The sequence below is a fragment of the Trachurus japonicus genome, chromosome 15, assembly GCF_045865225.1.
Source record: "Trachurus japonicus isolate A0001 chromosome 15, Traja_1.0".
Taxonomy (NCBI): domain Eukaryota; kingdom Metazoa; phylum Chordata; class Actinopteri; order Carangiformes; family Carangidae; genus Trachurus; species Trachurus japonicus.
In genome coordinates this window covers 7,286,690-7,302,274 of record NC_140921.1, presented here as the reverse complement: position 1 = coordinate 7,302,274, position 15,585 = coordinate 7,286,690, and the positions used below count along the sequence as shown (strand labels likewise).

At 44.4% G+C, this 15,585-nt stretch overlaps 1 protein-coding gene across 1 annotated transcript in view; it reads right to left on the bottom strand.

Annotated features, from left to right (window-relative positions):
- The window catches only part of nrg3a (neuregulin 3a), a 399,759-nt gene extending 385,032 nt beyond the window's left edge, over nucleotides 1-14,727 (bottom strand). Inside the window, exon 1 of the mRNA XM_085799387.1 lies at nucleotides 12,609-14,727. Coding sequence (XP_085655513.1) covers nucleotides 12,609-13,329 — 721 coding nt within the window. The 5' untranslated portion in view covers nucleotides 13,330-14,727. The remainder of the gene's footprint in view (nucleotides 1-12,608) is intronic.
- Between the last annotated feature and the right edge of the window lie 858 nt (nucleotides 14,728-15,585).

Here is a 15,585-nt window from a genome sequence, read left to right as displayed (position 1 = left end):
ATAATGGTTGAATCTGTGAGGAAAACCTGAGAACCAGAGAAAGGCCGCTATCCTGCAGGAATGTGTTGGCTGTTTGTTTCAGCTGCGGATCTATCGCTGCACAAACAAACAAACAAGCAAACAAAAAAACAAAACAGTGCTGATCCTCTAGATAAAAAAGAACAAATGATTATCATACCCGCTAACCAAACCCACCACGGCTAGATCCGTGAGCAGGAAAACAAATAAGCGAATAGAAACAATGAGAAATAACAAACCAGTCGGCTGTTAACGTGCAGCGATTTACAAAAATGAAGCATACTGTCCTGTCCAGTAACAATGTGTTAAATCTTGGCGGCTGCTGGATTGTCCAGAGTCTGAGCAGTGATTCAAGGGAGATCATAGAGATTTTTTTTTTATTCTCCTTGCATGAATGGCCATCTGGTATCACACACACACACAAAAGCCCCGTTATGACAGCATTGGTTTCCACAGGGTAGGTTGGGTCATTTTTTTTGAGTGTGTGTGTGTGTGTCACAGATGCACCCGGTGATATTAATCCTGTCTGGATCAGCCGTGTCTGGCTTTCACACAGCAAATTCCATTAGGCACTGTTTTCCATTTATACTGCAGGAAGAAACCAATGATAATTTGTGCATTTGATTATTATAAAGGTCCCGTATTTTAGGCTCTTCCTGTGTTTTATCTGAAGCGTTGATCCATGAGAAGAAGATATCTTTGTGGTTTTAACCACTAAAAATCACTGCTTTGCTGTGACATCACAAAGTTACATAAATCCTGACGGCTCATTTTAAGGCTCAGTGTCTGAATACAGGCTGTGTGTATTTGTCTGTAAATGTATTAATAAAGAAATCTATCTTATATGGCTATCAACCTAAATGTCATTAATAAATGTTTCCAGACAATATAGGTCCTATTTTTCGAGTAATTCTAATAATGACAAGTATAATAAATAATTTAAAAACATTGCTCAGATGTTGTTGAAGGACGCAATCTTTTCCAGATTTAATTTGGAGGCATAAAATGACTAATTGAGGTCAAAAAGTCACAGGCCAGGTTCAAAACTTAGCGCAGGGCCAAAAACATCTGCAGGCAAATTGGATGCATTGTCAGACTCATGTCAAACGTGCTAACTAGCTAGTTACTGTGACAAGCAGCAGACATTAAACCTTCATATCCTATAAATAGATGTGCCACCGTTTCGGCTAGCAATTTAGTCGCTAACGAGCAAAGCATATTGTATCCGACTGCGCTCGCCACCTTGCAAACAGCTGACACTGCTTACCCCCTGAGCCCATTTCTATAAACAGCATCAGAACCTCGCCATCCATCACTCTCCACCAAATCAACTCCAGCTGGATGTAATGTAAATGTAAATGAACTGAGTGGGCAGAGAGGAGAAGATGGAGGGAGAATGAAGGGAGAACTCACTGTTTACTGGATGGATGAGGGGCTGGTTTCCTTCTTGCCCAGTGCAAAAGGTTTTCTCCAGCCCCCCACCCCACCCTCCTTGACCCTTAATGTATTTCTCATTCCCCATTATTCTGTTTTGACTTCCCCTCTCTTCCATGTTTGTCTCCATTCATTTCTTCCATGTCAGACAGAAAGCAAGAGAGTCCACCTGTCACAAGTAGATATGTGTCTCTTACAAAGACACAGACAGACAGAAAGTCAGACAGAAAGACAGACAGACAGCCCACCAGTTCACAGAGACTGACACAGAGAGTCTCTGTGAGACAGCTGTCAGGAGTGTCCTGGCTTTAGACAGAGGGAAAAACAACAAAACAAGAGACAGAGCAAGAGAGAGCAGGTAGAGAGTGATGTGAAGCTGAAATGACCGTTCGACTGACAGAAAACTAATCAAGAATGATTTTGATAAATGCTGAAGTCATTTATCACAGGGCAGTGTCACTGATTTGCTCGTTCCAGCTTCTCAAATGTGAAGATTTGCTGCTTTTGCTTCATAAAACAAACGATAAACAACACGTTTCTTTTTGCTGCATTACTATTTTTAGCCCACATGATAAACTGGTTCATCTATAACTTCACAAACTTCACTCTACCTACAATAAAAGGGGAAAAAGAGGACGGGGTGAAACCTATTTAGTGAACACTGAGCTCAGACTGAATCTACTGATCGTCTAGACACGCACACAAACACACGCTCCGTCCATGTCAGGCTACCAAAAAGACAAATGATGTGACCATCTGCCCCAAGGACAGAGCTGAGAGGACCGACGTCAAACATATGACATAGAGCTTACCTCTCTCTCTCACTCCCTCTCTCTTTCTCTGTGTGTGTGTGTTTTATTGAGGTGTGTTTTCCCTCAAGGTGAAAGTGACCTTCTAGGAAGCAGCCTGTTACCCCGGGAAACCTCCTGTGTGGTAATAGAAGAAGTGTGCGGTTTCACAGCTCTGATTTCCTGGAAAATTAGTCTCCTACATCTTGAGACTCCCATTATTGAGGCCTCCACTTGCTGTTACTTAGCATAATAAGATACAGTACAATGGGAGCGGTCCCGAAAATAAACAAACACAAGACGACAGGAAATTATTTTCCACAGAGCTTAACACGCTAAATCCTCCCTAACTGTTGTGTTTCCAAAATAAAACCATCTTCCACTGACACCGAAGTCGCCATCTCGACTGTCTCCTCTGTGCCTCTTTGTTCTATTTCCTCCAGCGCTGTCAGCTCCGAGGCCTCCACCAGAAAAGCCAGCTCCACGGAGCCTCTCACAGAGAAGCTGGCAACAGTCTTTGAAGCTAAAAATAACCGCGGCAAAATGCAGCGAGCTCGGGATAATCAGAACCCACGCCCATATGCAGGCCCCGCTCGCTGGCGGGGGCCGACTGCTAAACTGCTGAGTGGCAAAAGACCAGGATACAATCACACTGGGATCAATATCTTGTGCAGAGCAGAGGATGGTTGAGGCGGCTCATGTTAAATGTGCATGAACAATGTGGCACAACAACACTGACACACCCACACACAAAGAATCATTATCTATAAGTAACCAAGGGGGAGGAAACTTTAACTGGTGCTGATGTCAAAATTAATGGCCAGGAAAACAGATTCATTCGATTAGCTCGAGGTGCTCCATATTTCAAAACATCATTTAGCCAAACAGCAGCAGTGAAACACAGACGGGGCCAGTGGTGCAGGATTCTTTACTTAAAGGTTCCTCACTTTGCATTTCTCTGGTGTTTTATGTGAAGTGTTGCTCCATATAAAGATACATTTGGGTGTGAGGAAGCTAAAACCACAGTCAGGCTGATTGGCATCCAATAAAAATGTATCAGATTTCAGGATGCTTGATCAAAGTGGGCGGGGCTTGGGCTATGGCTGAGGGTGCTGACTGCATCTTTGTGATGTCACAAAGTTACAGAGCTCTTTCTTTCTATAAACAAAGCCACATAAATATCTCATTTTTAAAGGTATTTAGAAAAGAACATTGATTTTGAGCCCACTATGGGTCTTAACATTATTGTAATCATTCATCTATCAGACAATGCAGCCCAAACTTTGTGCAAAATTCTATTTTCAGGTAAATCCTGAGTGAAAGTGGGGTTGTTTTTTCGCATTGGATAATGCAGACGCACAATTATGCGTCATGTTGCTCATGATTGATCAGCCACTGATATTGGATCCGTCATCCGTCAATTAATGATGCAGGAGACTCGTCCACCACCACCGACACAAACTCTCCTCCTCCAGATCCCTGAGGTCCATCATTTAGCCTCGCTAGCTAAGTTATAACGTAGCAAGCCTACGAGCTAACAGTTAGCTACGTTAGCTAAACACACACACACACACACACCGAGCTTGATCCCGCCCCAAACATTGAATATCCCGCCCGCTCGATAACGACCAATCAAATTTGTTTTCCTTTCTCTGGGAAACTCGTACAGCAACTCGTGGAAGGAGGCGCGACAAACAGGACAAACGGCCATTTCTTAACACCTTTAAAGGCAAATGAGTGCATTCATTACATTCATCACTACCTGTGCTCCATCTGAAACAATCACTGCGCTCTTTGCACTTTTCCTGTGGATAAAAATGTTAACAGTTGGACGGCCAACACTGGACAGTTTCCTCGTAACGCAGCCACTCTTAATGACACTCCAGCAGGTTCAGCCAACATCAGCAGCAGGAGCAGCAGCGGTAATATGAATCAGACGAGCTGACCTTGAGACAGGCAGTAAGAGACACTAGGAGGGAGAGGGAGAGAGGGAGAGGGAGAGATGGCCGGGGAGAAGAGGGAAGAAATTCAATCACACAGCTCAGCCACTGAAAGAAATCATATCAGAGCAGCACTGGTATCGGCCTGAACGGCTCGGCTCCCTGCTTTGCCCTGTGCACATTGTATCGTTGCTAATAGCATTGTTTACTGCCAGGTGCCTGCAGCATCATGAGCAGGAGGCAGGGAGGGGGGAGTCACGGGTGAATATTTTATATCTGAAGCATAAAACTAACAGACGCTTAAGTGTCACTTGACTTATACTGTATGCTACGGTCACTACAAGTTGATATTGTACAGTATCTTCAAAAACATCACTGTAGGAGGCAGGGTCAACCATGTTGTTGCCGTCGTTTTCCTTGTGCATCCACGGGTCAAAGCTGTGGAGCTGCTGTTTGTCAAACTTCTCCTCTGCAGAGACACAAACTGCAACACTAGCTGTTGGCTACAGCTGAACTCCTAACAGTCTGATGTTTATTTGCTTACTTGTGTTAAACGGTTCGCTGCTGTAGGCCAGCTGATGGATTTAATAAGAGGAGGGAGGGAGGGAAAGGTGGGCGAGTGGGAGAGGGGTGAAGATTATTACTGCCTCTCTTATTTAATAACCCCCAAAAATCAATATATGCTCCTTATAACTGCACGCTCTGACGTATGATAGAAAACCAGGAAACAAAATATTAGACTTTGGTAGTTAATTTACATCAAGTTTTATGAAGTCTAAGACAAGATGTTTATGGATTGGCTGCTGATCCTCTGACGGGCCGGCGACTGTTCCAATACAGGTGTGTTATTATAACCAAGCAGCTTCAGACTCTACCAAATAAAAACTACTCCATCTCCACTACTGAGTACAAAACAATCCACACCTCAGAGAACGAAGACACCGGAGCAGCTCCAGTAGCTGGCAGGTGGCAGCCTCCTCTGGAGAGCCGACACAGGGCAGGTGAGTCCCAGAAAAGGAATTAACTTCTCTTACATCTTGTCAACTGCTTCTTTCTCCTCACCACCGCCGCTGCCGCCGCCCGCCCGGCCGCCACTGGCTCCAATAAAACGGAGCGAACCTCATCTAATCAAAGCAGCTAAAACCTGAATTCATTATTAAAAGCTCTGCAGAAGTTAGCGGCAACACTTAACCACTGTGTACTTCATCATCATCATCATCTGGACGCAGCTGATAGAGGGGAGAGGGAGGAGAGGAAGTGAGCAAAGAGAGGAAGACGGAGAATCTTAAAACCTTTGGCCGCCATGAAGCAATTTGGGGGGAAAAATCTCAGAAAATAATACAGTTCAGTTTCTTTTCCTCTCCAGTAATGTCAACCTTACCCAGCGATGGGAGTTGAGAGTGGGGAGGGGGACGCACCCTGAGCACCTTTGGTCACAGAAGATGTATGGATTCACCGCGGAGCCGCTCAGCGTGGGATAATTTGTCAAAGGGCCATCTTCAATTATTTACACTTTCCTCTACATATTGAACATGTTTCTCTTTCGCGTCGTTAATATTTGATCAGTCTTCGCCCTGCAAAACATTTCATCAGAATGAATAAATGTGATGTTAAGCATAATTTGCACGGCATCTACCACCACATTAAAACTCTCATCGGAGGGGGAGGAGGATGATATGACAGGTTTTTTCGCTGCATTTGGCTCATGGTCAAGCTCAACAGTCTCCACAAGTGCATTGGAGATTAACTGACTCAAATGATATAACTTAAAGAATGAACTAATCTTTTAGGAACAACGTGTGAGGTTGCTTATAAGTTATCTTGGCAGCGAAATGAAGCAGAACATGAGAAGCGCATGGGAGCTTATCATTTAGATGCATGAATACACACTCTAGTTTCCCCTCGGCATTTTGATCACAAGACCCTCGGGCTTGCAGGCCAACTGGTGATTGCAATTCATTGAGGAATCCTGTAACTGTGTGTCATGATAAGTGGTAGAATGCTTTGCATTTATATTGTGCTTTAGCATGTCTGATGACCACGCAAAGCACTTTTACAATGTCCAACAATCTGAGACCACTTCTTACAATTCAGAGGCGACTGATCGACCCCCCGGAGCCACGCCGGTTTACTACAAGAGAAAAAGTCTTTTATTCTGTTTTGAATGGATGGATGAACCCGGTAGTGAGTCGCAATTTATCACAATTTGATTAAACAACACTTCAAAACTTTTCTTTCTGTAGTTCCAAAGACAAATCACCTTTTTGTTTTTCTTGGTTTGCCTCCAAAAGTGAAACGCTACAACCTGAATTATTTATCCCTGTACAGAGGTAAATGGAGTAGATCAGATTTAAAAGGCTGCATTTAAAAGTTCAATGTTGTATGAAGTCAGATTCCAATGTCTTTTGTGATTATAGAGGAGGATTAGGAGTCTAAACATATGATAGCAAACCAGAAAAACAAACAAAATCAGAGCCAATCAGCAAATCAGAGGACAGGCTCACTGACCTAGAGCTCCAGAAAGATAAGGAAACAAGATGTAGATGTTTTTGCCACAAATATATCTTTAAATACAAGCAAAACAGAAACGTTAACGGAGTTTTAATACTAAACAACTCATTTTTTAGGTTATCAACATGCTTTCATGGTCCAACCTTATAGTATACAGACCCAGGTTCAGGTTGAGTGACTCCCTCTATATTCTGGCCCTACTTCTTAAAGGCTACAATACAAAATCCCTGAGAAAAATACAACATTTTTTTTTCTTTTCTTTTTTTTTCTTTTTTACAGTGTAACCAAATACTCACACTATGGATATTGATTTCAGTCACCATTTCATTCACATATTGCCTCCTTCAAAAAACTGTAATTTTGTCCTTTAAAAAGCTCTTTCAGCTGCGAGGGATTCAAGGATGGTTCAAGGATGGTTCTGATTTCAGCTCTCATTCACGCAGGATGTCACAGCTGCGTCCCAAATATCAAATACATATAGACACACACAGACCTGCTGCTGTGAGCGTGAACGTGGAGATTTTCCAGTGCACAGACACAGACATGCATACGTAAAAAAAAAAAAAAAATAGGACCCATAGGGAACTTGGTACTAAGCAGCTCACAGAGAACTAATCCAAGTGTAAAGATTGTGAACTCTACAATCTGGTTTAAAACCTAAAATCTGGTTTAAAACCTAAAATCTCTCCATATGAGATGATTAGTGCAACACAAACATGTTCGCTGATGCCCCCGGTATTGGCCGGCACTGATGAAAGCCAAAGTTAATTACTGGTTAATTTGGGGCCTTTATTCATGGGTGGCAGACGAAATGACTCTGTGAACACATCTGAGTATATAGACATGAGTCCATGATTAATTTCCAATTAAACACCTCAATTCAGCAAAGAAGTAGCAAACAAAACACTTATAGGTCCCAGATTTGACACTTTACTCTGTTTTATTTGAAATAATGTTCCATAAGAAGATATATTTGTGTTTTCAGAAGCAAAATCATCTCAGTGTGGCATTTTAGATCTCTTCTCTCAGAGGAGGCTCTGATCCTCTCTTCTGATTGGCTGACTGTAAAAGTAAGCCAATGAAAATAGAGCAGATGTCAGAATAAAACACTCAGTGAAAGCCAAATATTGCAAGGCTGGAAAGTAGGACCAAAGGGTTGTGGCTTGTGGGGTGGGGGCATGGCTGTGACATCACAAAGTTACATAAGCCCTGACAGCATTTGAAGGTGCAGCTTCTGAACACAAGTTGTGTGTATTTCTCTGTTGACTGGGGTTTTGATACTGCCAAAGTATTAATACATACTATATGGAAATCTACATTTACAACATGGACATTTAAACACTACAGCCAATCTCAAGCTTTGACCAAACTATACACAAATTATATTGTATTTGAAGCCCACTATTTCAGGTTAGGTGATTGTTGGCCTTGGGTGAGAGACATAAATTGCACATTGACCCTCAACCAGTCACTGATGAGACCGAAACAATCCCACCTTTCAACAGATTCTGATTTATACTTCCAAAGAAGAAGAATAATCCTCATCAGGGCTTCGGGCTGAGAGACAGAACAGGAGCTGAGAGACGTCAACTGTAAATCTTGGTTGAATTATGTGTGGTGATGCAGCAGCAGTCAGGATATGAGCTCAGGTATCATCTGATCCATTTCCTCTGTGACTTTGTCATAAAATAATTCACTGCGAATTTTTGGTGAAAGTGCACGAGTCAGCACGATACGCCACAAACACTATTAAAGAAAAGGATACAACTTCCCTGCACTAAAGTGTTGTCACACAGAGCAGCAATAAGCACCACTTTATTGTGCGTGACTGTCATGTCACTGTTGCTTATTATAAGCGAGAACTATTTCCCTCAGGTCTCCCTTGAGGGGCCCTGAACTGCAGCTATGAGAAAACAGCCTGTTAAACGTGTCATTGAAGCATCATTTAATGAAAAACACCGAGCCCACGGACCATCTATCAAAACAGTCCTTCAACAGCCTGGGACTGTGTGTGACTGACAGGTGAGATAATGTTATTCTGTTGCTTCGTTGATGGCCTTTAAATCTGGATTTAGGTTTTAGGGTCACATGTCTGAATGAAACCTAATCCCACTGACTGGAGATAAGGACCTCAGACTGGAGCTCTGAAGACCCAGAGCTGGTTCCTATACAAACATCTTATAGGAGACATATTATGCCCCCTTTCCACAAATTAAAATAGTTCCCAGGTGTCTTTAAGACATGTATGTGACATGCTTTGGTCAAAATAACCCAAGGATTAAACAATACAGCTCGCTTTAAATGCAAATGAACCACTGCTTGCCCCGCCCCTTCTACTGGTACCAGGTAGGGGTGGTATTATGCAAATTCGAATCCTAGTAACATCACTGGAAGACATCTGAGGGAACAGCTCATAAAACCACATGGATTTCAACCCAGGGAGCCTGCATATTACAGATATTTTTGTCAATTCTCACATTTTGGGGGACGGAAGGCAAGAAAAACACCCAAATATATGTTAAAGAGCCTTCAAAAAGTGATATTTCCATAATATGTCCCCTTTAAGTTCAGGCTTTCCCCTGCAGGTTTCTTTGAAGTGTTCACCTGAGTATAATTTATTAAAATATTTAAAGCACAAATGATCTTACAGTAGCAACCAAAGTAAGGAAAAAAATAATGGTACGCCTGACCTCATGATTTAATTAAAACAAATCCCAGGTGTCAAACACTGTTTTGCTTGATCAGCTTTTCTGACTAACTCAGTCTTATTGTTTGTTTTTGTTTTATTAGGAGAAACTCATGCAGCTACTGTAATGCAGCCCTGGTGCTAAATAAATAATTATCTTGGGATTTACTCATCACTATTGACTCATCTGCTCTCTCTAACTTCTAATTACCCATCCTCCTCCTCTTCAGTCTCTCATCTTTTAAAAAAAAATTCCTATCTGCCTTTATATGAAGCTTTACTGCACTACTGATCATAACTTATCATCTTAACAGGGGTGGCGTGTAAGGGCACAGATCCGATTTCCAGTTCGCTTGATCCATGTGACATTATCGCTGAGGCATCACCTGACATTTTGCCCGGCAGTGCAGAGGTCACTTGGCTCCCTATAATGGAATCATCTCTCCCATGTGTTCGCCACCCCGTCCTTGCAGCTTAGAGCACAGTGATATCTTTGGGATTCTGTAGATACGTCAATCACGCTTTCAAAGTGGCATTTCGCTGGGAGTGGGACGCCCAAAAGCCTGAATCATATCTCCTTCTACTTGTCAGATCTTGACTCTCTCTTAGTTGTCATGGGCTAAGATGACCCTCCAAATATCTCCATATCTGCTGCTGCACTGGCACCGTGGCCGTGGAACAAACATCGCTCCTCACGAGTAAAGATAAAACACCACAAATTAATGAGCAGCAGTGATGAACCCTCCAGGAGTCTCTCCCATTTATAAGGATATTGTTGAAAGGAAACTTAGCAGCCCGGCAGCTCATCCCCATGTCACATCTCTACAGGCCATTGAAATCAACCGTAGCCCAGTGTCGGATAAAATCTATGTCCATCTTAATTTGGTGACCCACAAAGACAGCGACAGCATTGATAAGAGGGCGCAGATGGCCGGCTTTACTTAAATTAATAGAATTCCCTCCATTTCTGAGCTCAAGCCAACACAGGCGATCCAGTAATACCGCATAACACATTCACAGATAATGGATAGTTAATGTGAAAATGATGGCCTTTTCAAATCAAAGCAGCATGTGGGTGGTGAAATAGAGGGGGTGGGAGGGCGAAGGGTGTTTAGGATTATCGAACGACTTGGCGATTCTATAGCGGCAGAAGTTTCCCGCGGGTGAGCGAGGAGAAGAGAAGGAGTGACATTCTCCCTGGGATATCTATCAACAGGGCTTAATGGTTTGCAGGAGCACTTGCTGGAGGAATGGCATTCTTCTATTAATGGTTAATTAATAAACGAAGAGATGATGATGAATAGCCTCCATTTTTTTTTGTCCTGGTAATGAAATGCTACACAATTTTCCCCTCCTATGTTTCTAATTATCAGAGGGAACGTCTCCCTGGTCTGGAGTGGAGCGTGGGCGACGTTTTTCGTTACCACTGATGCAAAGGAGAAGCAGCCACACCTTTGCAGCGGAGCACGCATGTAGAGGCCACGGCAGGTGGGATGGGCTGATTTTGTTTATCACTTATTCAGTATGACTTGCATCATGTAGTCATCAATAATTGAATAAATGGTGGCAGTGAAGTAAATCATACATTACAAAAGACCATATGTTGAGAGATAGCAGCAATACTAGGCTTAAATGTCATAACAGAGCCCTTTAGGTGAGTGCTCATTAATTCATAGCTTACAACAAATGTCTGTATCTTATTTAATTGGTCCAGACCTTGACATTAACGTAGAGTCATGTCATGGCTGTGGGAATGGAGCTTTAATATTAAATTAAACTGCAACAAGAGATTAAAAGTGTATGAGATGTATAGCACCTAAAATTCATCAAATGCCTGCTGACTTGTCACGTTTTTTTTTTTTGTCTGCAGACACGTAAGAGATCTGATACACACTGAGCATGAGGTCACAGTTAAAAATATAACACACACACACGCCCTCCCTGCCTCGCCCCGCCCCTTCCTGTCACTCTGTAACTGTCGGTGTTTAGGCCCAGACCAGGATCAGAGACAGCAGAGGGAAGTCCAGCACATAATGTGACACCATTTTGAGAGAAGAAAGATTTATCATGGAGGAAGCTGTGTGTATATACATGAGTGTGCAATGTGTGTGTGTGTGTGTGTGTGTGTGCTGTAAGAAAATCCCCAGTAGCGCTAATCAATAACATGTTTGCCAGCGTGACTTGAGTCAAGGACAGTGATGATAGGAAAAAGAAAAAAAAAAGTAGAAGAATCAGCATTAACACACAGATTATAAAACACATTCCTTTTTACAAAATCATCGAGATGCAACAATTGATCAGTTTATCAGTCAGGTTTCATTTTCTGACACAACCCTGTTAGCATTAATGAGCCTTGGAGGTTTAAAGCAGGGGAGCAACACCTCATTAGGACGTCTCTGTAGCTTGAAGGTTGCAGCAAGTAAACAACACCACTTAGTGTACGTACGGGTGCATGCATGCACATGTGTCAGGACACTTAGTACATATTTTCTATATTTTCATCAAGTGCAGTGTGCATTTTAAAAACCAAAGTGATATTTTATTAACAGAAGCATGCATCAGATGAGATATCCATGCAGACAGACATTTCCTTCATGTCTAACTAACAACTCCAACCTGATCTTATTCTCCTCCATCTCACAGATATCACCTTATTGATCACATTGCACTAAGCAGCTGGAGAAAAATGACCTGGCTAATGATCTGTACACCTCTCGTCCACGCAATGTGATGCTACAGTATGACCACTCACTATCTCACCACACTCCACACACACTCACTCATTCTGTTTAAGACCAAAAGTTGCATCTACCACCATTTCCCATGTTGCTGTAAAGGACGTCACTGTGCCACCAGCACATGATGCAGCAAAGAAACAACCAGGAGATCGACTACTGAGTCCTGCAATAGTTCAGATAGTGTTACTGTGACCAATCAATGCCATTGATCGGCCTACAGGAGTGTTAGATATGGAATTTCCATGACAGGTCAGTAATTGCAAAACCAAATAGTCTGGATAAACTGTAAAATCTCATAACTGTCGCACATAAATCAAAACATTAACTCAAGTCTTGTTGATAAAAAACCAACCAATCGGACCATTCACTCAACACACACACCTATGGAATGGCTTCAATGAAATAAACCATTCATCTGCTCCGAGAAAGCAAACCCAACAAATCTCGTAAAAAAAGTTTCCACAGATCAAACCCGCTGGCAGGAGTGACTCACGTGTTTTGCGGTGGCCGTGGCTGCGCGTGGTGAGTGTAGTAGAAACCGTCTCGGTGGTGGTGTGCTCCGGGGTCCACATCTGTGTCGAGTCGTGGAGCACGGTGGGATTGGACGGCGAGGGGCTCGACGTGGCCACTCCAATTATGAAGGTGGTCCTCGGCGCCGCGGTGGTCGTAGTAAAACCTGAAGGTCCGCGTCCGTTTCGGTTTACAGGATTCCGAGGGGTTACTTGGCTACCGCCCCCTCTGGGGTTTATAGTAGTAGTAGTAGTGGCGGTGGAGCGAGTTCTGCCTTTCGCGACAGTTACAGTCCTCTGCGTGGGGTTCCCGCCATCAACCGTCGGAGTTGTAGTAGTAGTAGTAGTATCGGGACTTTTGGGAATCCCACTCGGCTTGGAGAGGAAGATAGGATCCTGGCCTATTCGATTAGCATCCACCAAGTCTGTCGGCACGTAATCCCGCACAGTACCCACGACAATCCATTTCAACAACATCAGGCTCAATCCAAGGCCGATGAATCCAATGAGTAAGGGGACCACACACAGCCATGTCTGCTGGCGTGGCCAAACGGCGCAGCGAAGGGGACCCTGATCCTGGGCCTGGCCCTCCCCGCGGCCCCCCGAAGCCCCCGAAGCCTCAGGTTCCTCCAGGATCACCACCCCGGACACGGCTGCCCCCGAACACTCGCTCATACTTCCCTTCCGCCGTCCGTTATGGCTCATTGAGGGTTAACCCTGCGATAGGCATCGGTATAGCACAAGGCAGAAAGGTTCCCAACAATGTCGGACATCAAGAAGAAGAGACAAAGGGGGGGAAAAAAAGGTGAAGAGACGGATGGGAGGGGGAAAAAAAACGCACTCTCAATAACACGTATACAAATGTATAATCCAAGGATAGAGAGGAGGGGAGGGGTGCAGATACATGCAGACACGCAATCACAGACACACAAGCACACACACTCACACTCTGAGACACCCAGTGAGAAATGGGGGAGCTGCCACAGACGGATAATCGGCCCGTTAGTCCGTGTTTAGTCTTGCCCCAAGTCCCTATGTTCGACTGAAGCAACAGCGAACTTCAGGATGTTCACAGCAGGGAAAAACCAGAGGAGGAGAAGAATTAGAAGAAGTGATGCCTCGAACAGGAAGGAAGAGGGACAAAGAGAGACGGGAGGGAGAGATGGGTGGGAAGGAACAGCTTTACATTTATGCATGTGAGGAATCCATGGCATCGGTGTTGGGATGCCACTGCAGCTAAAATCCACAGCTATTTCTGCTCAACATGCGTGTACGTTATTCCCCCTCCATGAACAATCCACCATGGGACAGTGTCGTCTAAATCAAGGGAAGTGAAACTTGCAGGGTGGGTCCTGTCGTTTCCACCCACCCTGTACCGGACCAGAGGAGGGAGGGAAAAAAAGAAAAAAAAGGAGCAAATGTTTCCCGATGCAGCCCGGTCCAACAGCTTTCAGCCGAGTCAGCTTCCCTCAGCTCCCAAAATCAGTCTCTTTCGTAACTGAAAGAGAACAAGAGCAAAGAGATCGGTCGTCTATGCGTCTGTCCAACACACTCCTGTAGGATTATCCTCGATCTTTTTCGCTCTTTGATTTTGATTTTTCTCTCTTATTTATGCACTCTTTGGATCCAAACCCACTTTGTTTCCTCTATGTCTGCTCTCAATTCCAGTGAGGCTAAAAATAAAGCCGTAGAATCCAATTAATTTTTGCGGATCCAGTCAAAAAGCAACACTTCAGATGAGCACAGAGAGAGAGAGAGGCAGAGAGAAAGAGAGAGAGGGAGAGAGGGGGAGAAAAAAAAGAGAGAGAAAAGAATGAGGGGTGTTGTCGCGCAGTGGTATCACAGGGCGGATAAATCTGCAACTGCGACGCGTGATCCTGATCCTGCTCCTGCTCCTTCTCCAGCCGGCCGTGGATCAGATTTCTCCAAGCTGTCCGCTCAGCGCCCTGCTGTCTCAGTGCACTGTCCGTTAATACTGCAGCATGCGCTCAGAAAAAGCCTCTTCTCATCATCTATTTGCAGGGAACATTCCGCCAGTGGAGGGATAAAATGAGAGAGGAAGAGGATGAGAAGCAGGGAGTGGATGGAAACGACTGAACAGAGAAGAAAAAACACAAAGAGGAAGCCACAATCTTTTTTTTAAATATCCCACTGATGGTCTCTCCTCTGCTTTTCTCTCAGTTCCTGAAAGCCCGTGCTCTCTCCTGTCAGCCTGTGATTTGTTGGTCTGGTTGCTGGGATGCTCTGCTCGTCCTTCTTCTTCTTCTCTCTCCCCCTCTTCTTAGGATGCCTTCTTAGAGATGATTAGAAATGTGCGCCCCGCACCGGGATGAGGAACTTGCAACCGCAGTAGCAAAGGCTCCCTAACCCCCTCCTCGCCCCCCTCTGGGGTTAGCAACATCCGACGGTGCAGCTGTCTTTACCTGTGGCAATTGTGATGCAGACGCACACATACAGCTGCCTCCCTGAGCTGCTGCCGCTGAGAGGCAGAGAACGAATGAGAGGGGGGAGAAAAAAAACGCAGGCACAGAGAGAGCCGAGTGTGCACACTGGTAGAGCAAGGGTAGTGAGAGAGAGAGAGACAGAGAGGGAGGGTGGGAGGGAGGAGAGAAAGAGGCTGCACCTGCTAGATGCACCAGCACTGGGAAGCTTGCCCACCTCCGTTAGCAGGGAGGGGAGTGAGTAAAGATGCAGAACGCATACAGAAAACTCAGGGAAAAGACAGGGGGGAAGAAGGGTGGAGGTGTGTGTACAGATAAATAGAAAATAGTGGGAGAGGGGAGGAGGGAAGGAAGGAAGGGGGGCTTAGGGGGAGTGGGATAGAAAGAGAGAGAGAGAAAGAGAGAGAGAGCATGCTGCAGACGAAGCAGTTACCAACGAGGAGCCTGAGTCCCAGACGGATCAGAGCAAGGAGCACAATGCAGGAGCTGTCACTCAGCGTACGTAGTCCCGCCCATTTCA